Raw genomic sequence first — 27,443 nt, forward strand, 5'->3', positions numbered from 1 at the left:
CACACGGACACATGGCTGAAAGAAAATTTCAATATAAAAGGTGAGGTGATTTATGTGGTGCCCCGCCTTGTTCCATCCAAGCCAAAGTGCTAGGCCCTCAGCTAGCTTGGCAACATGTGTCAGCCTACATTAGGTGGACCAGTGAACAATAGTCTCAGCCAGGAGCAGGTGGTTGTGACTTGAAACTCTGAGAGGAGGGTGTGCACTAATGGCAATGTGTGTGTGTGTGTGTGTGTGTGTGTGTGTGTGTGTGTGTGTGTGTGTGTGTGTGTGTGTGTGTGTGTGTGTGTGACAGAGAGAGGGAGAGAGAGTGAGAGAGAAAGAGAGGAAGGAGAGAGAGAGTGGTCTATCTGCCATCTGGAGCGCTGAGACAATCCCAGGTGAGGCGGAAACTTGAATGTGCTGTTTCTATCAGTTCACTGACTGGCCACTCTCCTGGATCCAAATGCTTTTTAGAGGAGACCCCCCTGGTTTCTTTGCTATGCCTCTAGTGATGACACACACCAATTCTGAGAGTGTGAAATGAGCCATTACCAGGTGTGCAGCAGCTCCTCTTAAAGTGGACTGACCCAAAAGAAGATCAGCAGGCCAAGTCAAGTCCAATTTGCTCGTAGAACATTTTTCACAAGCTGATTGAAATATTTTACAGTAAATAAGGGGTGCAGTGTGCGCGTGTTTGTGTGTGTGTGCAGGCAAGCAAAAGCTGTCTTGAAAGAAAGCTTACAGCAGAATAACATTTAAGGTCATTTTTAGCCATCTCAGCTCTGATACTGATTATCAGTAAAGCGTAGAACAAGTTTGAAATCAAAATTTGATGTCATTTTTAAATTACTGCAAATTTGTCACACATGTGCACACCATTCGCCCCAAATAATGAAAAGAATTCAGCAATAGAGATGGATTGTCATGTAGCACTTGCAGAGTTTACCTCGTCTTGTCTGTTAGCAGATAACACTTCCTGCTATGCAGCTTTAGATGTGTGATTGAAATTATGCTGAGTTGTTATTAGTATGAAAAGGCAACTTTGAATAAGCAAAGCTAATTTTATAAATAATGCATAGGGCACATTTATAATCAAGCTAAAGATGCAATCTAAGGGAGCAGCACTGTGCCTTTACCTCAGAACTGTGTCATGAAAAAAATTGGCATACTGTTTCAAAGTATGTGACTGACAAATTATTACATAAAACATTTGTTCCATAACTAATTTTGTTTTGCAATCACACCATATGCACTATCATAACAGCAACTCCCTAATAGCTGCTGCATCACACGTTTGATTGCAGAGCTTCTGGTTTCTATTCTATGATTAGTTTTATGATGCTTGAAATTGATTTATGTGTAGAGATCAGTGTTGTTTTGTGCACTTTATCCATTACATTCTTTTGATAGTTTCACAGTGGCCATATAGCCAAGTGGTAATATGCTCAAAGTGCTTCACGTTTCCATGGCATTTTAAAAGACTTGCTCGTTTCAATGTTCTTCGTATCTTCATATGGAATAACAAAGCAGTCGGTAGCCTTTTCTCAAAATGAGAACTCCTCGAGTTGCTCAGCAGGTTCAATTAATTTCCATATACAGTCCAGCAGGCTCTGTGTTTCAGCACTGTCAGGGTGAAATAAGTGATACCAAATGAAAGTACCAAGCTTCAGCTTTCTCCATACAGAAAGATATATGAGACAGGGTGTTTGCACTTTAAGACTTTTAAAACTAATCAGCCAGATACAGATGAACTCAAACAAAATCACCATGTGTGGTGCTTTGTAGAAGGACACAGTGACTACTTCTGATTTATTAATATCATCAAGCTGCACTTTGTTTAGTTTTTGCCTTGCAAACAGTTTTCTGCTTATACACCAGATCTGTCTTCTTATGTCTCCCATGTCACAGACTTAGATTTCTAGCGACCTCATTTTCAACCTGTTAGTTTTACACTATTTTTGATATCTCGCATTTATTTCTAGCTTTTCTTATTAATATTATCTTTGCTTGCATTTTTACTTGTTGTCAGCCAACAGCTCCACCTTAATCTAAATAAAGCCCCAGTTAATCATCAGCAACAGCTGCCTAAGAAATACATTTTACTATTACTACAATGTGTTGAGTAAGTTTTGAATACTTGCAAATTGGCCAAAAAGCTGTCTTACATATAGCTAGTTACACATTAAATCAAACCCTCTGTTTGGTACCATCGTTTTTTATTACCTTTGCCAAGGGGGTCATGTTTGTAGTGGTGCTTGTGTGTGTTTTATCATTACGTCTGTAAACTCAATAGCTCGAAAAGCTTTCACTGAATTCTGATAAAACTTTGTAGGGGTAGAGAGTGGGGTCATGTGATTAGATTAATTAAAATTTGGCTTACATCCATCAAGGTCTTCAAGGCCAATGTAATAATTTCGTGGTCAAAAACTGACATAAAACCTTATAACTACAAGTACATATTGTCAACATATAGAAAGTAGCATATAAATATTTAAAATATCATGGTATATTCAAGCTCTCCTTTAAGGTTACTAGATTGATAATTGATAAAGTGATAAAAAAGTGATAATAATGCTATATAAAGCTAGATAATACGTTTTTAGACTGACAAGAACATATAGGCATGGGATGTTATGAATTTCTTTCGTACATTACAGTAACAGGTTATAACTGATGAAATAACAATATGAAAACATATACAATGTTCCAGCAATGTCTTTGTTTGTCTGTTTATTTTCTTTTTATTGTAAAACAAAATAAACTTGTGATTACAAACTTTTTTCACTTGATATTTAACACATTTAAACAAATTTTACGGAAAAATGAAACGAGTGCTACATATGTACTATGGCCATGTGAATAAAAAATAATAATAACAAAATTACACTCAAAATTGTATGAGGTACTTTTTTTCCTGCACTACAAACTTCTTGTATGTTTAAAACAAATAAACACAATGACCATATAGAAATTAAAATACTATTTCTTTAAAAGTAAACACCACTCCAAGAGGTATCTGCTGAAGCACAGAACCTAAAGGGCAATAGATACGTCAAATGGTCCTACCAGTACACAAAAGTCTGTTAAGTGATAAACAATCCTAATTAATTTCTGTGTTACTTATAGACAGACAGTATGATTGTGACCTAACCATCCAAATTCAGTTTCTCAGACCACCCTTTCAACATACAAAACTACATTAAAATGTGACGATCATACATGATCACATACCTCAGCCATGAGTCCTCAGTCCCGACATGTCAGTCTCACCATGCCCTCGTATTGTGGGACCTGCTCTTTCTTTTCCTGCTTCATTCTTAACTGCTTTTTCTATCTGTGTCCCTCATACCTACATGCTGCCTTGTCCCCTCACATCCCACTTAACCTCACCATCCGCCAGATTGTCCCCTGCAAGACAATCTTCAAAGCTCGGGTATTTGTCAACCCTAATACTTCACAGTTCTCAAACCTTGATCATCACCATCAACCACGCGGAAAGAGATGAAACGTGTACGTGAGTTACCCAGTTCATGCAGGAGGGCAGCTCACGCTCAGGAGCGTGTCAACACGCACCTTCTGTGTTTTGAATTCAGAGTCCATTCCACGAGTACACTGTAAAAAATGATCGGTCTGTGTCGATTAGGCAGTGCCCAGTAGCAGCATCCCGGAAACAATGCATTTCACGCCACACTTCAGAGGCTGAAATCACAGATCCCACTCAAACAGCTGAATCGTTTTACCAGTTCTGCAGTGGCTGATTCAGATTTACAGGGAAATTTAAATAAGAATTAATTTACGAATTTCCCAGTGTTTCCGCCCCTTATGCTGCCTTCGTCCCAGCTTTATTATTCAAACTGTATTGGTCATCATCACTCATGCAGTGTATTCGTTTTACTTATAAGAGGCGCAACTGCAGAGGTGCACAATTTTCAAACGTATGTTTATAGAGTGGTGCGTGACAGCATACTTGCATATGGGTTATCTAACTCTTTTTATTGTTCATATAATAAAACACACACGCACAAAAAAGAATTCTGCTACTGAGCGAGAACATTCCAGGTTACCACGAAACAGCTGCCTTCAGACATTTGCAAAGATTAGTATCACTGACTCGACAAGCTTTGTCCACTTTCCTGTGCGGGGGGGAGGGGGATTAACTCATCTCACTGACCTTCCTTCTGCTGAGACTGAATCATATTTTAACAGTGAATGTCTAAAACCTTGTTGAAAGCGATATTTCTTGCAGTATGCATCGCGCACGCGCATGGCACACGCAAACGCACAGACGCGCTCCCCTCCAGCTTCCCTCCCCCGCGGGTCGTTCTGATTGGTTCACCTTTCATGTCAGTCAGAACCGTGTGGGCGGGACTCAAACAATCCACTCGTGTTCCCTTCGCTGTGGACGCCACAGCAGACCAAGAGCGGGGCAGACAGTAGTAAGGCAACGGCATTCATCCTGTTACCGGAGGACAACTCTTCTTGGTTCCTGAGGTTTTCGGTTCCTGTTCAGAGGACCGGAAACTAACTCTACACCTTACTGGCGGTGCATTTGTGAAAGAACACCCAAAATATTGTTTTTGATGACCGAGACTTTTTACGTATTCCAAAGCAAGACAGATTGCGGGTCGGGAAGTCGGTTTGCATTAACCCCGTTCCCCGTCTCCAAGAGACACACAAAAGGCACACTCCCAAGTCTACCTGGATAAGCTGACAAAGCCGTCCGGTTACAGATCCAGAATTGGAGAGGAGAAATAAGCGCGGAAAGACGGGAGCAAGACAAGGGGAAGACAGGATGAAACTCAAGAGTCATTTGATTTTCACCCTCTACACTATTTATGGGATTCTTCTTAAAGGTGAGCCTGGGACGGGTGGTGCGTACGTGCGTGAGTTGTCTATGTGCATGATGTGTATACGCGCATGTTCCAGGCCAACAGCAGGGCAGGATAAACCCTCTCCGTTACACACACACACACACACACACACACACACACACACACACACACACACACACACACACACTCACAGATAGAGCTTCTCATTCACATGTGCTATACGTGTCTCTGTGCCTGCGCGTATACTGTATACGTGTGTTGAATGGATGCGCGTTTGTCTGAAAACGCGAGGCAGCTAGAGAAGAAAGCGTGCCCTGTAACAGCCAGGTTGGCTAGAATATCCTGTTTTCATAAATGTATGCACTGGGCACGGGTCCTCAACCCAAGCGCGAAAGCCTAAAGTCTGTCGCATCTGTGTCTTTATGATGTTGATGTTGTGTCCTGTGCGTGATTGGTTGTCCAAAAAAAAAGACACACCTCAAAATGATCACAATAACCGTCCCCCGCGGTTGTTTTTGACTTGCAGCACTTAAATGAGTGCCGGAGACACTGGCAGCTTTTTGCGCACCGAACAGTTTGGCACTGCTCGTTAAGGCAGCTTTAGAAGCTCTTTGACATGCGGAGCTTTTTGTTTGCTGAGTGCATTTCCCTGTTTTAATTCATGATCGAGACTTATGTTTAGTCTGCTCTGTAGAGATATCTGCGTTTTTGCGTACGGTCAGCTCGGGCGGCTTGTGCGTAAGTAACGATTTAAGGAAGCCTGGATTGACGACCACACGTACATGGGTTGATATGGGATTGGCAGAGTTTTTGTGTTAAATTCTCAAAAGTTTTCATTCCGAAATGATTGCTCATAATCTTAATATCCTTCACTCAGATTAAGCCTCACAGTGCTAGTATAAAATATACTGTACAACTAATTTCCGATTTCAGTTGAGTCTTAAAGGTGTGTGATTTCAAAATATTCTGTTATTTCAACCTTCTTATTTATTTTTGACGACTATAAACAGCTTGCAGCTGTGTTTAGGCATCAGATAATCCAACTGTAAACATGAGTAAGGTGACATTGGGGGTCAAGGTCAACTGCTTTTACTAGGAATGCAACATTGGCAAAGACTAGAATCCCAACAAAGTGGTAATTTTTCAGTTTTTGTTTTGACATGTTAACTTCTTTTAAATGGAGACACACATAAATGTCCATAGATCAGATGGCAAATGCCATCTTTAATGTTATGATTATTAAACGTTTGTCGGTTTGGAATGTATATAAAAGAAAAAAAAAGAAAATGTGCTGTTGTGGTATTTTAGACTCTGATTTTCAGAATACACATTATACTGAAACCACTGAAAACCTGATGCAAATTCTACTGTACATTTCAGCATCATTTTTACATAAATTCTCCGTAACCTCTATATTAAGCGCTGGATGGTGTTCAGCCCTTTAGGCATCCAAATTGACATTATAGTATTCCTATTTATGTACAAAGTAAAAGAGGGAACACACAGGTTCTTGAGATTCTGGAATGGACCGGCAGGAGAGGGGATGAATTTACTTTGACACAACTGTTAGTCTCTCAGCAGGGCCACGTTTGCCACACAAACCTTTTAGTCCGCTTCACCCCCCGTTTCAAATGATATCATGATGTATTTAAAGAACTGCGTGGCAAATGTATCAACATGAAAGGCAAAATTAGCGACATCTTGACTTGAGGAAAAAGAGAAATCTCAAATAAGAGAGCATTTGTGCTTGATTCCCTTGATCATTTGTTGTTGTCTCTTTGAAGTGCACGTGTGTGTGCATAAGAGCGAAATGAGAGAGAGCAGTCCTTTCTTAATAACCGCATGATTAGAGCAATTCTTGACTTAATGAATGGCTTTGTAATAAGGTATCTCAGGGTATATCTGACAGCTTCCATTGCAGGATTTACTGATGTTCCAGAGCCTTTCTTTTTCCTGCTCATTCTCTTAAGGCTGGCATGCTCTGTGAGTATGTGTGCATTCGATTATGGGTATGTGTGTTTGCATATATTCCTATAAATGCGTGCCCTATGTTTATAGCTTATGTTTGAAGAGGCCTTAGCAAAGCCATAAGCATTCCGCCAACAGCAGAGCTCGTTGCATGTGTGGCTCCCCACCACACACACACACTCACATGAGGCTCTTTCCCTCTCGTCCTAACCCTGAAGAGGATAATGCTAGGCTGCTTGATTTGAACAGTCATCTCTAGGTGCAAGGCCTATTATTGCATAGGTTTCACACAGCAGGCAGTTCAGCCTCCACCTGAATGAAGTCTATCAAGCCGAAGACATATCCGCGCGCTCCGTAAATGACAGCTGTTTCAGCCCCTCTGGCCTCAAGCCAGCTGGCATCAAGAGATCCCGAGACTCTAAATTTCTGTCACCGACGAGACCTGCGCCACATATAGTGCGAACGCGAAATGTTGTGATGGAGGTCGTTGTTTACCAACAGCCCGAGTTGTTAGCATATTATTCTGTGTGTTTCATGTGCCCATGCCGTAGCCAGAGAAAACAGCCTGTTATGCAAATGGGTCTCTTACGTAAGCGCTCAGGGCTGAGCAGCAGGCGAGGGGAGATAGAGGCAGCGAGTGACAGAGAAACAGGGAGATGTTCTAGAATAGAGGAGTTGATGTAAGAGTAATGTGGGAGCAGAGGTGTGGAGGAGGAATGTGCAATCTCCTCAACTAAAGTGTGTGATATGTGCGCTGGTTGTTGTTTGCTGTTTGGATGCTAGTTTATCTTTGCTGCTCTGTCTGTTCCTTGTCGCTTTGCCTGCCTGGCAGTCTGTCTGTTTTGAACTCTGATCTTGCTACCCTAAATACAGACCCCCGCTGAGGGATGTGTTTATCCCTGCAGTGAGTCTAAGCTGCTGAAGACTGACCCTCCATCCCTCTGTACTTCCGTCCATCCCTCCCTCTCTTCATCCTCCCATCCTGGTGTGGAGCTTTGTACCACAGCAGCGTGGGAAAGCTTCTGATAACAAGCAGCCTTGTGTGTGTGTGTGTGTGTGTGTGTTTACAGAGCCACTGATTACACGGGAAAAACAAGATTTCTGTCTTTCGTGCTCACTTGCACTTTCCCTCCCACTTCTGTGTGCGTGCGTGTGTTTTCACGGTCGTGCTTTGACGCAAACCGCATGTGGTGTACTCCGGTACCTTTTACCCGGGCTATGAAGCTCCGGTACTGAGAACACTCAGTCTAGCAACACTGGCACTATGTGCATTGCATAGTACACACACACACTTGGAGCTCCACTGTGGATTCATTGCTGCTCTGCCAAGGGATTTCCCATGATCAAAGCCAGTCTTTTGTTAGTCCAGGTGTTAAAAAAGTTAAAACAGAAAGGAGGAGGAGGCTGGAGGGGAACATAGTAAGATTCAGAGCTTACACGCTCTTCCGCTCTTCATGGCAGAGCAGAGATGTGTCACTCCAGAACTGCTCCAGAAGAAAAAAAAAAGCAAAAACATTGTGATCCTGCCACCTGTTCCAACTGTTTCCATATCACTAAACCAGTGCATGTGGACAGGTTTTGCTTGGGAATACAAAGCTATGATAAGTTAAATACAGAGACTCTTTTGCTGTATTTAAACACAGGGATAAAATGAGGCAAGAAGAGGCAGGAGGCCAAGCATTGTTAAGCTTAATACACATGTTGTCGCAGATGGCAGAGATTCAGAGGTGGCAAAAACACATGTAGTAAGACACATGGGCGAAATAAAATGTTTTTATGCAAATGTCCTCCAGTGTGTAGAGTGCTAGCCAATAGCTCAGTTACTAAACCAGTCTGTGGAAATCTCTGAGGCATTTATATGAGCCTGCAAAATAGGATGCACCCACACCGAGTGACGCAGCAGAGACACCAATGCCAGGCAGACGGAGTGTCATTGTTAAACCACACAACTTCAGAAGTGTTTGTTATATAGAGGACTTTATCAAGCTGAAATTCAACTCAAAATTCCAAAAATAAAATGAACTGATTTTTTTTTTAAGTCGTGGAATTCTTTCTGTCATGATGAAAACTGCAGAAAACATTGCCAAATTGGTATGTGCCCATTGCTAAGTATCTCCAGATATGAAGTGGTGGCATGACTCATCTTGCCTGTAGGATGGGCTGGCTGTGGTTCCAAAGGTAGAACAGAGTGTCTGTGACTTTAAGTGTCCTTGGGCAAGATGCCGCACCTCAAACCTTAGTGTGTGTCTGTGTGTTTGTGAAGTAGAAAGCGCTGTATGTATTAAATGTATTGATATGAATGAGAAAGTATTAAATGTGGCTTATGTATGATGTGCTTTTAATGCAGCTAGAAAAGCGGTGTATAAATGCCATTTACCTTTCATTGCATGTCTAAACACAGTGACATATGTGCTGATGTTTTTTATGTACGTTCAATGCTTCCAGGTCGACCCATTTTGCAGGTAAACGCACAAATCAAATAGCTTTAAAGCAGACACGCAGCTTGTTGAATTCTATAATGCAGGGTTTTACAAATCCTGCTGACTATCACCTGAAATATAGAAATAGTCTTGAATGATTTTCTGTCTGATACTGTGGTCTTTTTAATCACTGCACATTTCAAGTGTAAATGTTTAAAAAAAAAAAAACCTTTGCAGTTATGCTGCCAGGCAGAAGTTCAAGAGCACGTCATATTTAGAAGTAGTATAAGTGGTATTTTAATTTTAATAAATAGTATATTAGATTAACCCTGTTGACAGACGTTTTCGAGTAGATTCATATGCTCATGATGCTGTTAGAGAACTGAAACACAGAAAGTGCCAAACAAACCTTTTCCCTCACAAATAAACATCTTTGTAGTGAATCCGTGTAGAATAAATGTAGATTTGTATTTTGGTGTCAGGGCTGTGTTTCGTATCTCTTAAGCAAAGTGTAATTTAAAGGCAGCCCAAAGCGTGAGAAGGGAGAGATCAAATGCAGCTTTCCGTGGAGAATGGTGAAAATACAAGCCCACAGGTGGATTTGGCTGCAGCAGCGGCATCAGCAGACAGCAAGTTTGCACCCTAAATAGACCTCCCGGTAGGAGAAATAAGTGTGCGAGCTCAGCTAACATATCAGCTGATGGAGCTTTTCTTCAAAGTTAAAATGCTGCTTTTTATGTGTACAAGTAAGAAGATGAACTAAAGTGCTTGTGTCAATGTATGACGTTCATCAGCCTGCTCTGACCACAGCACTGATTCAGTATGATGCGTCATTCTCATGAAGGTACTTAAGGCTAGCCGTTTCATTCCATCTTTTAGGCAGACCTCTGTGTTTAGCTGCTTTTAGTTTGAGTCTGACTACAGAGAGCAGATATCATCTCACCCTGAAAATTAATCACACGCGCACCCATCGGGAAGGAGACAGACAGCGTTATTGGGTGTTAGTGTGTCTGTGTGTACGCATGCTTGCATATGTGATGTCTGTATTAGCAGTGAATTCCAAAGGATTAGCGAGTAGCTAATCTGAAGCTCCAGTCTTTGACAAACCATGTGTTACTAATCTCAAACACTATGGAATAAAGAGACACAAACACAATCACCTTTTGGATTAAAGCTCTCCCTACAGAGAGTGTTGCAGGGACAGTGTCTTTTCACTTTTGCTCAAAACAGTACAAGAACATTCAGAGTGAAAAGTAAAGGAGAAATGAAAGAAAACTAAAGATAGCTGCATTGTTTTCTGCTTCTTTATTTTCTTTCTTAATCTCACACACATACAAAGACCTTACAGAATCGAATGGGCTGATTTGATGTGCTTTCAGTTTAACCTACTGTGCTCTTCAGGTTATCATAGGGTTTCCTGTCTGAGAACTCTGAGCCTTGATAAGTTCTTTATATTTTATTCCATGTGCTCTTTCATCTGACAGCTTCTTTTCCCACAATTCACAGAGGGCCAGAGTCAGTGTAAGAGTGTAAGAGTGATTTCCTTGCCGTGCCCCGACGGTGTTATTTGTTTGTGGACTCTGTTCCTAACAGACAAAATAATTTGGCCAGCAAAGTTAGCCCATATTATGTACAGAAAGATACTCACAGAGCTATATTTTCTGTATACAGTAAATAAACATGTACAAATGTGAAAACAAAAACCCGGCAGTGTGGAGGAAAAAAACCAAAAACAAAACCTGCCAAATCTCTTGTTTTCATGGTCTGCATTTGCTCTGATAATATTGACCCAACGTGGGATGCAGCTTCAAAATCTTGGCTTTTTTTCCCACTTTATTGCTGCTCTTTTGGTGGCAAAGATTCATCTTTCCCTGTCCGCGTGCACACATATTTGTTTTCATCAAATCTGAGTTGTCAGGAAGAGTTTACAGGAAAAAACGGTGAAACATTTTGGAAGCAGACCAAAACACAATAGGGTAGAGAGAGAGAGAGAGAGATGCAACTTCAGGGCTAAAGATTTGAGGCGTTTTTCTAAATTCTTTTTTGTCTTCTTGTATAGTCTGGTCGAAACAGGAAATGAACCCGTATCCGTGGAGAATCCCACAGGTGCACTCACAATCTCTGCTTCTGTTTCATAAAGCAACCCCTTAAATGGCTCGCATCCTTTTTTGCATTTCCTCCTAATGATGATTCTACATTTTTTTTAATGGATGGCAGCACTTTATCATTTCTCATTGCTATAATTTACTTTTAAATCAGCGTTAAAATGCAGCTGCGTTAGTGGCAGCTGCATAAAACTTTCCGTGCATATACTTCATTTTAATTTAATGGTTCTTTTATATTCTGCAAAACACCAATTTGGCCCTTAACTGCTTAACTTGTGCATATACATTAACAATATGGAAGTATTACATGATACTAATTGAAAAGCAGGATTTACGACATCCACAATTGCACAACTATGCACTTGTTTTACCATTATGGTCTCAAAGGAAAGCTAAAGCTAATTGAAATATAATTCCCCAAAGACACATGTTCATGTTAATTGACGCTATGTGCGCCTCTATTTGTGTGTGCGCGCACTTGAGTGTGTATGTTTTTTGTATTCGTCTTATCGCCAGAAGTCACTTTCTAGTCCCTTGTCTAATCATCAGCTGGAGGGTCTCCTCACATCTTAATTTAGTCTGTGGGAGCTATTAAGCACCCTTTTGCATGATCACCATTCATAAACACATCTAATGTAGCAAAGTTATTCACTTAGAATCTCCTGATGTTGGCTCAGACTCAGATCAAATCGGTATTTTCACCGTAAATCACCTTAACTCAGTTTTTACCAAATTGTTATTTCAGGACTTTAGATCCGAGAACAAGTGGAGGACTGTGTGTACTTGTGTGCATGGGTTTCTGTGTGTGTGTGTGCATGTGTGTGAAACTGGAGATTATATTTAAAGGCTGTAATTCAGTGATTACTTTTGAGAGCTACAAGTGTGAAATTTCATCCGGTTAAAAAGATTTTACACCATAAGCCCATACACCTGTTTACAGACACACAATTACACAAAACACACACACACACACATCAATTGTAAAAAGATGCAAAGTGGGCATTTGGAAGAAGACTTTTCTTCGTTGCACTTGGTACACTTCTTGATATGTGTAAATGTTGACATTCGAATATATGCATGTATAGGCTCTCTGTGTATACACAGGCTGCACTGTATGACATCTGTAGATCAGCTGGGGTCTGTGTCATATACGTTTTTATAGCAGTATGGATCCAGCTTGTGAGTATTTCAAAATCTTATGTGGCTTCTAAGTTTAGACTCTGGCCGCTCTGTGTGTAGAAATTGCTCCAGGCCTGTTGTACAGGGGAGGGAAGATGGAGTCAAGTGAGACAATTTATAACAGTTAAAAACCAAATGAACTGAGACCCTTGGCTTGGGTGAGCGAGCGGCAGCATACATAATGTGCCTTAGGGATTTCTTCTCTGCACACATTGTGCTACGCAGTGTTGCGAGTGTGTGTGTTTATGTGTGTGTGTGTGTGTCCAAGCTAGCAAACACGTAGCACACAGAAACACGCACCCCTCTCTGCCATCTGTCTCTGTTTGCCACAATGCAAATCCATTATATGCTACACAACATTATTCCCCCCATCCTAAGTGGCACACACCCCTAAGCTTACTTCCACTATCCTCCTCGGTGGAACGGTGACAATTTGCTACCACATACACATCTTTGTTAAAGATGCTGTGGCATGTTTCCAGCTGGATTTTAATACATATTTTCATGCTCCATTTAAATTTTTTCGTAACTTCGCGTTTAGCATCGAAGCGCTGAGATTTTACAAGCCTGTTTGCTTGTTCCTGCTGCCTCATGTGGAAATTAGTGTGGTGATTTATTTATTTTTATTTCCAATTGGTCCCTTTCGAACCATCGCTGGACCCTAATAATCCTGCTTCATCCAGTTATTAATTTTTGCATTTTGGCAGACAGACTGAACTCAAGCACATGCACAGACACACACACGCACACACTGCATGAATCTGGGTAAGGCTTGGCTCAGTAGTTTTATAGCTAACTCATCTCCAGTTCTAATCAAAAAGCTTCCCCAGCCCTGAACCTCCTGCTGAGGAAACAAAGAAGTTATTATGTTTTTAAATGGTCTCCAATTACGGGTAATTTCACCGCCTATCTTAAAGCTATTTGCTTTTCTCTCACTTTGCTCCGGTTGGGTTGAGCAAGCATTGTGCTTTGCAAAAACAACGAGCAGACAAGTTCGACATACAGCAGATGCATTCTTTTGGAAAGCAGAGCGGTCCCCTTTTTTTGCAGCCCTTTCCCGGCTCTGCTCATCTCTTATCATGAGAAATGGCAAACACAGTCAACTCAATTCCTTCTTTATCTTCCTCATTATTGTTTGGCTCACAGAACTCTCAATTACCCCGTCCATCTCTTATACAGTCAAAAGCTCCCACTGACTGAAGCTGGTAAATATTCTCACGTAGTTAGAATCTAGTGGGTCTCATTTGCGAGTGATGTTAATATACATATAAACATGTACACATGCTGTGCTTGAAACAATTTTCAAACAGTGTAATCTAATCAGTTAGCAGCCTGGTGCTGCATTTTTATGTTTGAATAATTTTATGTTGCTGCACAGAGCCTTGCTGACAGTTTCGAATGTTAAATGGAGCCCCACCTGGGGAGTGAATTTGGTTTTGATGGATTTGGGTTTCATTTGTGCGTTGGGATTCTGGCAGTTGTCTTTTATTTTTAGTTTTTATGACATTTCAATGATAGAGGCACTCTTCAGCAGAAAATTTGTCAATCCAAGCATTTGATTAATACGTTGCACTCGCATTTTCTGACCATTTCACATCCAAATAAATTCTATATTTGCAGAGACTGAACTACACCGGATGCAAAATGCACAGGCAAACAATTAAAACTATGAATCACAGGTAGCCAGCAGTTTCTGATGCAAACTCTCAGCTTTGCTATTAAACCCATTTATTCATGGTAACTGTTTGCTTTACAAGACACTGAACGTGTTTAGCAATATTCCTTTTTTGAAAGTATAGTTTCTTCTTTTCTTACTGCTTCCTTAGCTTCCACTCTAAATTCGTACTATGGCTAAAATCCTAGACTCGTTTTCCCCGCATGCAAATGCTGCTGTATGTGTATCCAGTTCAAATGGACCAGCTAATGCTAATCTCTGCTAATCCTCTGAGAAGCACCCTCAGAACAACATTATCATGCTACTCTGTAGCTGAGATGGATAGTGGGAGAGAGGGGACAAAAATGGTGAATGGAGACATAAGCGGGGCAAATATTCAAACCTTAACAGATGACTCACACACACAGACACACACGCCAATCCTGGTCACCTGACTGTGTCCGCCTTTGCACAGACGCACACACAAAAGAGAGAGAAAGAGAAAGAGAGAGGGAACTCTCTAGGCGCAGTAGTATTAATGAAGCAGTGTTAACCACAGTTATACTGAGGAGGTAAGGGGTAGCCTACTGTTCAGGACTAAGTGGTGATCCTAAGCCTTTGCCTTAATGCACTGACCACTAATTCTGAGCCTCTAAACGACAAGAAGCCATATCTTTAGACTGTATTAGTTCCTCGACACAGGTGATCATAGTTTAGCTTGCTTGGGAGGAAGCCTTTAATCCTAGTACCACCATTTTGACCTCATAGGCATTATGTTTGTAAAACTGAAGTCCCTTAGAGTAACATTTGAATACGGTAGCAACTTACTTAGCTAAGGCGATTCTCAGAAATGTACACTGTAGGAATAGTACAGTTTACATAGATTTTTTTTATTGCTTGTGTTTTTATTGAGATTTACATGCTCGTGCCCGTATGGGATTGCGTTATTTTCGAGCCTTTAATCAAAAGCTGCAGTTTTGATTAGGGGTGTCAAATTATCGCGTTAATTGCGATTAATTAATTACAATGCTATTTAGCGCGTTATGTTTTTTAATCTCGTTAATCTAATTTTTAATCTCTTGACGTCATTGATTTTGTATGAGAGTTGCTATGTTATAAAATCCGTTTTTATGTGCTGGGCTCCTTGTGCTTGACTTGTTGGGGGTGGAGTCACGTCGTGAGGTCAAGGTGAGAAGTGGTGATTAGCTTACAGTGTGGATATGGAGGCGCATCTGAGAGTTGTTGGCCCAATGAACGGGAAATTTGTATTTCATAAACGCCCCGACGGCACCATTGACAAAGGTAAAGTGGTCTGCCTAGAGTGTAAGAAGGAGTTTGCTTACCACTGAAGCAGCTCAAGTTTGGCCTATCACCTCAACGCAAAGCACCCAGCCGCGAGTGCAGCAACAGCTAGCAGTGAAGACGTTAGCAATATAGCAAGCCAGAGCAAAGCTTTTCGCCAAACAAAACTAGAGAATACCCCTCGTATGAGCAAGTCTGCGACCGACAGGCTGACTAATGTTATTGCCAAGTGGATAGCGATGAACTGTAGGCCGATAAATATAGTAGAGGACGAAGGGTGTCAGAGGTGTTGCAAATTGCGTCCAATGACCCGTCATACAAGCCGCCGTGCAGGACTACAGTAACGACCAAAATCAGCAAAATGTACGACGGCGAAAAGAAAAACAAACTTGAGATTTTGGCGGAGGATTCTCCCAACTGTGTTGCTATAACCGGAGATCACTGGACCTCAGCTGGCAACCACAGCTATTTTGGGGTGACTGGACACTTTATTGATAGTGAGTGGAACCTCAACTCATTTGCACTGACCGTCATGAGAACAGAAACCAGGCACTTTGCTGATAAATGCGCCGAACAGTTCCTCAAGGTAGCAAATGACTGGGGTATTGAAAACAAGATATCCACCATTGGCACAGACAGCGCAGCAAACATGCTGGCTGCTATGAGAGCACTTCCATATGAGCACATCGCCTGCAATGCTCACATTCTCCAGAGGACCATCACGGTATGTCTCGATAGCAGTGGTTTTGTCGGTGTACTGGCAAAGTGCCGCAAGATTGTTGGTCATTTTAAACAAAGCCCTGCGAGTACCACAGAACTTAACCAACAACAAGTAGCACTCGGAAAGAAGAGCGATCAACTTATACAGGATGTACCTACCAGGTGGAACTCGACTCTCGCAATGCCTCCTATGTAACCGAGAGGCTGTCCAGGCTACGTTGGACCAACAGAACCACAGGTTGGTCTTGCCAACCGAAGCTGAGTGGGGGAAACTGCAGAGGCTGGAGCTCCTGCTTGAACCATGCAAGTAAGTTCAAATAAACACCTTCCCATTTTAATTATATAAACTACTGTTACATGTGTAAAATCAAAATTAATGAACATAACAAGGAACTTTTAAGGACAATTAAATTGGAAATCAGTTACACTTTGATTTAAATGAATCCAGCTAGGTTTATTTAGCAAACCTCTCCACCTCTGCAGGTATGTGACAGAGCTGCTGGGTGGTGAGGCCTACGTCTCTTGCTCTGTAGTGCTGCCTGCTTTTCGCCATCTGTACCGTGTCATGGACATTACTGATGATGATCCTGCCTACGTGGTGAAGTTCAAGAATGCCTTCCAGAAGGATCTGGCAGCACGACGAGCTAATGGCAACGAGATATGGTTCGAGGTGGCCACAGCATTGGATCCACGGTTTAAGGATTTGAAATGTCTTCCAAGAGAAAAGAGGGAACAGGTAGGACAATAAGGTTAAGCTGGACTAATGAGTCCAATTCATTATCAAATCAAACTTTTATTTATTATATGGAACACAAAGTTCTTTACAAGATTAAATAAAATTTAAAAAAAAGCACTTAGTTTTAATCACAATCATTCATTCATTCATTCATTCATTCATTCAGGTGTGGACCATTCTGGAGAATATGCTCCAGGCAGCAGAGCCCAGAAGAGCAGATAGTCTCCAGCCCTCCACAGAGGATGATGGACCAGCTCAGAAGAAGAGGAGGAGCGAACTCCTTCTGGGGTCTGACTCTGACTCAGAAGATGGAATTGAGTCTGGAGAGCTGCAGCGCTACAGAGCAGAACCCAGCATCAGTATTGATGACTGTCCCCTGCAGTGGTGGTATGCTCACTCAGGAGTCTATGAAAAGCTGTCAGTCCTAGCACAAAAGTACCTGGCCTCCCCAGCTACCTCTGTACCCTGTGAGAGACTCTTTAGCCTTGCAGGCCACATAGTGCAAAAGAAAAGGGCAGCCTTGCTTCCAGAAAATGTTACCAGGCTGGTGTGTCTTAGCGACTGGCTGAGGAAGAAGAAATGAGACACATGTGGTCAGCATAGCTGCTGTGTCATTTGTAGCCTACTAGAATAGATTGCTTGATGTTCAGCACTTTTTTTTGTGATGGAAGAATACTTTGATGTGCTAACTTGCAGCACTGCAATGTCAGTTTTATTTTTCATTATCTGAAGCAGAGGAATTTCAGTGCTGTATTGCTCAGAAAAGAGCAACTCTGATGTGCTAACTTGCAGCACTTAATTTATTTGATTTTATTTGTATTTATTTTTCCACTTATTTTACAAAAGAATACAACAGTATGTAAATGGTTGCATCTGTTTAACGTTTGTTAAACAATAAATGACTTTATAAAGTCACTTTCTTTGTTATATCAGTCTTTTGGTCTGCCACAATAAGTTGAGGGCTTTCCTCAGCTATTTTTAGGTGAGATTAAAAAAGAGATTAATTAGATCAATTAATTAAAAATCATAATTAATTAATCTCTATTTTTTTTTAATCTCTTGACAGCACTAGTTTTGATACGTTTTCCTGACGTCAGCGCCTGTGCTTTCTTTGATGTAATCTTATGTCCCACGTAATGTAGCTCTGCTTGTAAGTAAAATGAAACTGATAAGTCAAAGATAGTCATGCAATTGATTAATTGCAGTCTTGCACTTGTACTCTAGCGCTGCTAATTCGCACACTACTTGCACATTCATGATGTTTACAAGGAGACATTGCAGCATGTATAGGCATGTCCCTCCCACAGATAGCAAATATGACATTTAAAATCAACGCCACTTTTCCAGTTTAAATTAAGTGAAATGCTGAAATCACTGACATTATGGTACATTATTTCTGTGCGTGGCACAGCACAGCACAGCAAGGCGCTGTTTGAAAAAAAAAAAATCATATCATCCTTGGGAAGAAAAAAAAATTAAGCAAGACGTATCAGAGACTAGGGCTGAATTAACTCGAAGCAAGTAGACATTTACTTGTTAATTTGTATTAAATTGGGCCTTTTAAAGTATGACACTACACCAAACAGAATGATTGCTTGGACCGCTTGCATTGCTTTCATCCCTTTCCAGCTCGATTCTCAAAATTAGCAGCATAACTCCTGAAGTAGCAGCTCTCCTGATATCCAGTGGGTACTTATCATTCAAAGGAGGCCACCTCGATAAAAGAGATAACAAGAAAGCAGAACCGAGGAGGAAGGCGCAAGCAAAGACAGCAGAGAATTCACCAGGGGAAGGTGATGGGTTGTTTTCAGATGCTATGCAAGTATTTGTTGTGCCTGTGGCTTGGCTGGTGTTCTGTATGACATGCTATTGGCCACTGCTGTGTCAACACTGTCTTTAGGTCTCACTATGATAAGATGACATGAGACAGGAATGGGGGTTACAGCAAAACACTGTGAGTGCCTGCGACACAAAATGGGTGGAGGGTGAGGGAATGTGAGAATTCAGAGGATGTGGTGGTAACAGGATGGATGAGGGGAGAATAGAGGAATTCCCCAGTGCAGTGGGGGGGAAAAAATAAGAGAGCCCCCAAAAAAAAGAACAGCAGCCACGCATGAAATATTCAGGAAATGAGACTTGACACATCTTCAGACTTGTCCTCAAACACCTAAACTCAGGCACAACATCTCACAAACGCAAGTGGTATTCACAAAGAGTTTGACGCATTTATTATATATCACAATGAAGAGATGGAGCCTCACAGGGTCTGTATCACTTCTGCTATGTGAATGCAGAAAAAAAGGTTGGGTTTTCTATTTAAGTTTCAGCAATTCATACAAAGCACACACATAGCATATAGATTTTGATGTCAGTCATTCTTATAGTTTTATGAAACATGCAGACCCCCGGATGTGAAAGCTGCTGGGCTGCCCTCCAGTTAGTAATGCAGCAATGCAAATGTGTTTCAGTCGAGAAAGAAAGTTGTGTCACATGTTTTCACTTCACTACTTTGTCTCTCTTTTTGCATCTCCTTTCGCTCTTCTACCATCTCTCTCCTGGATATTTCGTTTCTCTCTCACCCCCCGACACCACTCTCTCCAGTGTCACCCTTGGCTTTCATCTTGCCAGGGTGCTTCCTTTATAAGAATACTCCAATTGGCTGACAAGCGCCCTTGTCAGACACCATTCATTGCACTTGCGTAGATATGAAAAGTGTTTTAACAAGCACCGCTGAGTTTTGCAGTGTAGTGGAAACTGCATACCAATGGCAATGCAGATCCTGTGACCGAATTAAAGAAGCTGTGAAGTTTGGGAAAATTTATGTTGATGTCCTTGTCAGACGTTAAAGTTTTACTACAGCACCCACAAGGTGGTGAGTAACTACAGTTGATTTTGTCTTGCTGTTATCCGTAGGTAATTTGGACAGCAGTGAACTGGATTCTGAGCACATTTTGTGAATTTGATTTACCAGAGACAGAGGTGACAATTAAATTTTATTCTTAAAAAAGAGCACTCAATCATGGCTATCACAGAAGTGACTTCCACTGGATATTTATATACTGTGGCACATAGTGTATAATTAGGTGTGTTAATAGTTAACTATTAATTATTAATGATTATTATTTTAAGACTTTCTTTCTCATTTATAATCTCCATAGACTGCTGTCTGGAGACTGGTTGACAAAAGCAAAAGAGCAATGTGCAGCAGCCATTTATTCAGCAAGTGACATCTGGACAGTTGAGTAAGAGACATACCCATCTGATTAGTGATTCTACTTTAATTGGGCCTTTTTGATAGATTCACAGCTATTAAACCTGGGAGGACAAAAAGAGGTAAAAATAACAAAAAGGTGTTCCTAACAACAAGTTTGAAGCTTTTAGATTATTTTTGTCGCATCTTGATGTTGCGCTTTGTAGGTAGTCGCCTGTCCACTTGTCTTGTGGTAGTCATCTTGTGGCTGCAGACCAGTTTTGTTTTGTCTTTCGTTTTTTTGTAGCACCCATACTCACCAGAGTCAGGCCAAGTTTACTATTTAGGGATGTTTCAGGTTTCTCAGAACTAATGTGTGCCCATGTTATAGTATTGTTTCATCTGTGATTATAGACTGTGTGTTTAGTCTTAGGTGGTTGCTAGGCAACGCAATGATGCCATAATATGTCAAGCATACTGAATGTTTTGTGGATATACATTAAATTTTATCGCTATTGAAATGATGCAAATGCTTTTTGATGGTGATATCAGAGCATGATGCTACAAATGGGTCATTTTAACACTGGTAGGTGGTTGCTAGGCAACACGATGAGACAATATCTGATTTAGATAAGAACCTTCATGGACCTAAGATGTACCTGTGTGTCAAGTTTGCTGTTAGTCTCAAATTATGTGTAACAGTACGAGCAGAGCAGCCTAGTGAAAATCTGGGCAGCTGTTGGAAATGACGATACAGACGCCGGTGTTTTGGTACCAGTGTTTTGTTGAGAGAATGATCCATTCCTTCATTAAAACACTGAACTCAATAATGTTTTTATGATCTTTCACTTATTTATCTGTGATGTTTGAATTTGTGAATATCTTTCCAACTGTAACTATGTCCTAAGTATGTGCACAGAATATTCACAATAGTTTGTGCACAAACTGTCAAGGTTTGCACTGGCACACCATGTGGAGGGAGGAAGAGGATCCAGATGCAGACACTTGAAACAAAACTATAATTTAACAAAAGGCAAGCCGTTTATTTGTGGCTGGGAAAAGATACTAAACAAAAGCTGGATGCACACTGAGGCAAAACTAATTAGAAATAAACTTAGAAAAACTAAATGCTAAACATAAGAGACAAAGACATGATTAAAAAACCTGACCATGAAAAACCCTGGAAACATGACGAAAACTCAACAGACGACCTGGCAAGGATTGAGTGAAAACACAGACTAAATGCACACAGGAGATGATCAGGGGAAGTGGAAACAAATGCTGAAACAGCTGATTAGAATGAACATAATGACGCCACAAGGGAAATGAAACTAAACACAATGAACATGGGACGGACCCCTTCAAAATAAAACAGGAAACATAATGAGACGCAGACATTGACAACACGAGCTTGACAACATAAGACATGCAGACATGAAACACATCAAGGGCAAAATACAGGGGTGAAGACACAAGGGGAATCTAATAAACTATAACAGGGCAACATAGGCAAAATAGAAATGAACTTAGCTAATGAACTTAAACATAAACCATAAACATCAAAATATATTAAAACTCAAAACGCTGGATCAAATGACCCAGGATCATGACACAAACTAATCCAAACATAATAATCAGCTGGTAAAAAGTGACCTCGATGTATATATTTGTCCCCTGTTAGTACAGTTTATGTGTACTAAAAACGTATTAAATAACACTTGTTGATTTATACAGTAAACAGAGCAAAATATTATTCATATTTTAGTTTCCTCAGAGTGGCCTCTGATTGCCTTGAGCACTGTTTTCCAGACTAACGGCGGTATCTTAAACAGCTGCAGGAGATCTCTAACAGAAATTGATTGAGTGACTAACCTTTTTTACTTTCTGCACAAGTTCACAGCAAGTCTTTAACAATCAGATAGGCATTAGCGGGATAAAATGGTACTTCACAGCTGTAAAGGTCTGCTATATCATTATGTTATTTCTGTTCTATTTTGGTTCACTGTCCTGGTCAAATACGTAAGTGGAACTCTGTGTCCTTAAAGTAGCTTTATCTTTTGCAGCCAGCCTACAGCAAAGAAACAAAAACACTGGCTGAAAAGAAGGGGGTGACATCATGAGTGTTCTACATTGACCACATAATGATATAAGCCACAAGGATACTGTCTCTGAAAATAGAGGGTTTTCTTTATAGACCATGACATATAATTTTCTTTGTTCTGAGGTATACATGCAGTGCTCTGTTTCTGTCAGAATGTACCCAGGCTGTACTGATGTAACTGTTACACTACAAAGCTATGTTCTCCAGGTTTCATTTTTTGTCCTTTACACTTGTGTTCTCTATCTGACTATCCCTGGATAAAGCAAGACTTGAGCTTTAAATCTGCACAAGGCCAGTTCAGCTGCTTAAAGGTTATGTGCATTCAATTTCAAAAGGCTTAGATAATTTACAGCTAGGCATTTTTGTGTCTTGCACTGCACAATATGCATATAGCCTATAAACACCAATTGTATTTAAAGCTTTCTAAAATAACTTTTGGATTTTGGCTTCTACCTAGATTTTAAATATATCATTGGCATTAATGAATTTGACTTAAAATATGATAAGAAGATGAAGGTGTTGAGAAATCTAATTCAAAATGTATAGTTGGAGCACCAAAAGGCACCCAACAGTGTGGAAAATTCATGAATGCATTTCAGATTATCTTATACCACATTAAATGAAATGACACATTCTTCTTAAAGACAGAAAGCTGTTTATCTAGTCAATAAAATGATGCAAGTTGGGCACGTCATTGCTTGTTTTGATATGGTTATGGTTTGATTTGAATGCTGCTAATTGTAGAGGAACAAAATAATATTAAACATGACATCGGAGCAACTATTGACTCAAATGTGCTGCTACCTTGTAGTGACAAAAAAAATGCATTATATGTTTAGTTCCCATTCATTGGCTTTTGAGCATGCTAACATATTTCTTCATTTTAAATTAGTGTCCAATGAGCCAGGGACTGGAATTAGCCAATTTTCAGTGACCGTGGCCGGGACTGGTGACCGACAGGTCAGTGACCCATATATCAAATTAGGAGCCTGTCCATTCATGTGCAACATGCACACTCATAGACATGACATGACATTCTAACATGTCATTAGCATTGCAGCTCCTCACTGTGAGTGAAGACACAAAGTTCACCAAAGTAAACCGCCGACCACAATGAACATTCCTGCAACAATAAACCTTTTCAGACATTTAAATCACCCTCACCCAGCTGAACACAGACTTCTTAAACAAGCTAACAAAGGAAAAGGAAAAGTGGTTAAAGGTACAGCTACCCATAACTCGGAGCTAGCCACAAGCCAGCAGCCTCAGTATAAGCAAAGCTTCAAATCAGTTAGTAGAATAATTATGGAGATGAGAAAAGAGAAGATTGCTGATGTCTTGTTAACTGGTGAATTGATAACGATTTTTATATAAATCTGCTGTGCCTGCTTTTTTTAGTAAGGTAAAATATGTCAGGTAAACACAGGTGGGTGTACGGCAACTCATTTTTTTTTTCATTATTATTATTATTATCATTATTTGTATTTATTACATAGGAAAGTGGAGACCAGACAGGAAAGCATATTGTGGCATGTAATCATCAGCTCATACCGGAAGCTAAGCTGACACCTGGAAATTCTGACTTTTAATAACTTCTTTTTTAAATTTTGTTATTATGAAAAACACATTTTTTTTAAAAGTTTAGCATTGGAGAAAACATATTTTTGTTTGTATATATGTCAGAAAGAAAATCAAACGTGGCACAAATTAGTAAAGGCCACAGTAAATGTCACACAGGGAAAAAAAATCTGAAATCATAATCAGGCGAGAAAATTGCCCTTTTTAAAATCTCAGTTTTAAATGTCTAAAGCTCTCGATCAGTTTATCTGGACGTTTTATGTAATGGCCATTGAATGAAAAGTTGTATTTAAAGTGGTGACACTGCGTCAGATTTTTAACACACACACTGATGTAGTCACAGCTATCAAGAAACGAAAAGGGATTCTTCATCTTTCTAACGTAACCCCTCTTCCTGTCTGTCTCACTGTGTACGTCTGCTTCCTTTTGCCATGTCTCCTAGCAGGGCAACATGACTTGTTTACAGTCTCTGTAGTGACAACTAAATGAAATCACATTTCCCATCAGTCAGTGGGCTAATTGAGGCTAGCTCTTCCATTAGTTGTCTGCTCACATCTGCTTTGTAGGGAGATAGACCGATCAATGCTCAGCCAGAGCTGAAAACTTGGCACGCATAGACACACACACACACACACACACACACACGCACGCACGCACGTACGTATTTACACATAGCTAAAACTATATGACTTGCAGGTGCAATCATTTTGCATCATTTTCTGTTTCCCAGACACACTTCCATGTTTTACTTGTGTAATTTCCATTTAACCAACCTTTTTATGTGCAAATGTTTTGCATGCAATCCAAGCGGAAAAGTACTTTCACTGCTGCACCGGGCTCAGGAAAAGAAGGTGATACAAGGATAATACTTTCATTGCTCTGAAAGTTTGTATCAGAGAATGAGAGAGTCGAGCAGCTCGTCCTCCATCTTTTGTGGTATAAGAAGGAATCTGGCTGTTCCCACAGTCTTGGCAAATTCTGCCTTCCCAAATCCTTTTTCTCAGTAATTCTGTTGTCCTGCCAACGGTGAGTGAAAGCGCAGAAGTGCATTATGGACTGGTCATGCATGAGTAACGAGGGGCCCCTCTTATTGTGTGTGTGTGTATGTGTGCGTGCCCTGGGCTTCATCTACTTTTCAGCCTCACATAAACCCCGCTATTATAGAGTGGCCATAAGTGGTCTTTTGCTCCTACAGTACACAGCTTACTAGAACCCCTCCAGGGAAAACAATGGAAGATAACATACATCCCTGGATTGATTAGAAACTTGCTTCTGCAGTTCACACCCACATCGTCCCTTAGCCCCTTGCTCCTTATCCAACCACCCGCTCCCACCCACTACCACATTGCTATGCATCATACATTTGTAGCAGGTTGTGAAGTGGTTGCCGCGAGCTTTCACAATTGACGAATCAATCCAAGGAAACCGTGACTTTGTTAGTAAAGATGAAACCGTGACAACTTTTAACATACCGCAAGCGATCATTTTGCCCAGTTCGAAATCAGTGTTGTGAAGATTCTGTGGATACAATAGTCCGGTCTGTGCTGATCAGATTGTCAGACTGATTTTCAGCATTTTGTATTTGTCTTTAAATCACATCTGTTTTAGTCTAGGGTGCCTTGGCCAAAGCTTTTGAAAGCTGTACAGTGTTTGGTTTTTAATAGATTTACTTCTGCCAGTGCAGCAGAGAATAGTCATCAGCAGAGGCATGTGCTGCCAACATCTGATTCAGACATATACATATATTTTTATAACCATAACAGAATTTATAACTGAATTAATGTATACCCTTTTATTTAATGGCATTTTCATATGCATTATGCAGATGCTAGAAATAGCTTTCCTTTTTAACATTTCGTTAACCCACTTTAAAAGAAATTCTCATATATACACATTTTCTTTTAGCTTACTATTGCTGCTGGGATATTTCAAAAAACACAACAATTAAAAAACACTTGTGAATTATACTTATATACATATTACTCACCGAACACATATAATTCTTGCTCTCAGCTGCTGGTGTCTTTCTGATCTCAACCCATGTCAGTGTCTCAGCCACATGCAGGTCAGATGTAATCAGCGTGGATCTCACACGCCTACAGGTGCACACCTTTGACCAAGGTCACGTGTAACATTTTTGGCATGCTGGGGTGTATTTGCTGATGTGGCATCGCACTCTTTTCACCCTCCTGTCCTTTGTTCTTACAGAGCAGTATTTGTGTGTGTGCGTGTGTGCGTGCGCGTGCATGTATGCAAGTGCTCAGACATGTCATTCTCCCTTGCTACGGGCACAGTTGTGGTTTGGAGGCTGATATTGTTTGGCTTTCTTTTAGTCACATTCTATTTTTGTTGTGCCTCAAATGTAGCATGACTCCAAGCCTACGGCACAGTATAGTGCAAAGTAACCGAACGCCAGCGCACAGGATTTGTGTTATGTCTGTGTTTATGTTTGTTTATGTGCCTATATCACCAATCAGTGAAAGCGCACTGTCAAACAAGATGTATAGATAAATAATACCCGCAAATACTTAATGTATTTGAAAGGATCTTTTCTCTTCTTTGTGACTGCCTCATGTGTGAGTGTCCTCTTAAGTGCTTCCTTATGTGAAATTTACTGGTGAATGGTTAGATATTAACCAGTAACGACAGAGACAGAAGCCTCTTTGAGGCTCTGGATTTGCCGTTTTCCTCAGCCTCTTGGCGCGCTGTTAGCCAGAGCCAAAGGGGTTCTGCAGGGTCAGCTTTGGACCTCTGACAGGCTGACGAACGGAGTGCTGTCTGTAAGGGCCCAGGCCTGTTAAGTGATGAGAGACTACCTCCCAGTCATGCTGTCCTGGCTGTAAAGCATCAACCCCCTCTTCCAGGCACCCTGAGGTCTCTGTTTAAAATCCATAAAAAAAATGTACAGTCCGTTTGAGAATTAGTTTTTTGTTTTTACTTTGTGACTTGTGTTTGTATACCCTGTGTATTGTAATAATGGATTGAATTAAATGATCCAATGCATACTCGCTTATATTTTTTAGAAAAACACAGCGAAGCAGACATATTAGAGTGTGTGTGGGCTGTGCTCACATGGTGTTGTCCTGTATCTAGTGCAGTAGCCCAGGAGCTAGATTTATTCCCACAGAGCCATTTTGAGCAGGCATAGCTGTGCAGAATTGTTTCGATGCTGGAAGACTGGGAGAAACCCTAAATTCCCTTTATCTGTCACTGTTGGTCATTATTTGATTATTTGCCAGCTGTTTCCTATTTGCACCAATAAACGCCCACAGATGCACATACGCAGGTTGCTGGTACTGGATAACCCCGTTTGTAGGAACCAGCATTGTATATTAAATTGGCGGCTTTTATGGACATTTCATGGAATTTTCTTCTTCTTCTTTTTTTAACAATAGCTACAGACGGCAAGTAACATGCCCTATATGTTGGAGCCAGGTAAGAAATGAAGTGGAGGCCAGGGTGTGTAGCACAAGTAAAACAATCCCTGCTGCTAAACTTCATGATGACTTTGAATGCAGTTCTTCCAAAGTGGCATCTGTTTGGTTTGCAGAAGAGTCACTAAATCAGATTTCCAGGAAAGTGTGGATACTGCTCAAGTAAAAAAACCATAGAGAATAGCATTACTATGGTTGTCAATATATATGAGAGTTTTTTGGAAAATGCATGTGATTTTTCA

The 27,443-nt window shown here is 40.7% G+C and overlaps 2 protein-coding genes across 5 annotated transcripts in view; both read left to right on the plus strand.

Annotated features, from left to right (window-relative positions):
- Positions 1 to 4,349: 4,349 nt before the first annotated feature.
- The window catches only part of cadm2a (cell adhesion molecule 2a), a 224,480-nt gene continuing 201,386 nt past the window's right edge, over positions 4,350 to 27,443 (plus strand). For 3 of the 4 annotated variants that reach the window (XM_082549652.1, XM_082549655.1, XM_082549653.1), the window contains exon 1: positions 4,350 to 4,835. In XM_082549652.1, the coding sequence (XP_082405778.1) occupies positions 4,775 to 4,835 (61 nt within the window). In that variant the 5' untranslated portion in view covers positions 4,350 to 4,774. Of the gene's footprint in view, positions 4,836 to 22,826; positions 22,832 to 27,443 lie in introns of those variants that run through there. The other variant, XM_082549654.1, reaches the window with a different exon arrangement.
- Positions 15,064 to 17,955, plus strand: LOC309716071 (E3 SUMO-protein ligase ZBED1-like). Its single transcript, XM_082549656.1, has 3 exons — positions 15,064 to 16,469; positions 16,646 to 16,898; positions 17,065 to 17,955. Exons 1-3 carry the CDS (start codon positions 16,312 to 16,314, stop codon positions 17,479 to 17,481), a joined length of 828 nt encoding a protein of 275 aa, XP_082405782.1. The 5' UTR covers positions 15,064 to 16,311; the 3' UTR covers positions 17,482 to 17,955.

This window comes from Aulonocara stuartgranti, assembly GCF_965226115.1.
Source record: "Aulonocara stuartgranti genome assembly, chromosome: 10".
Lineage (NCBI taxonomy): Eukaryota > Metazoa > Chordata > Actinopteri > Cichliformes > Cichlidae > Aulonocara > Aulonocara stuartgranti.

What these genes read in the sequence shown, in the direction of transcription:
- LOC309716071 (XM_082549656.1), top strand. Translation starts at nt 16,312, where the DNA reads ATGTACCTACCAGGTGGAACTCGACTCTCGCAATGCCTCCTATGTAAC. An exon ending in CTCCTGCTTGAACCATGCAA is followed by an intron (nt 16,470 to 16,645) that starts GTAAGTTCAAAT and finishes CCACCTCTGCAG; the next exon opens with GTATGTGACAGAGCTGCTGG. An exon ending in CAAGAGAAAAGAGGGAACAG is followed by an intron (nt 16,899 to 17,064) that starts GTAGGACAATAA and finishes TCATTCATTCAG; the next exon opens with GTGTGGACCATTCTGGAGAA.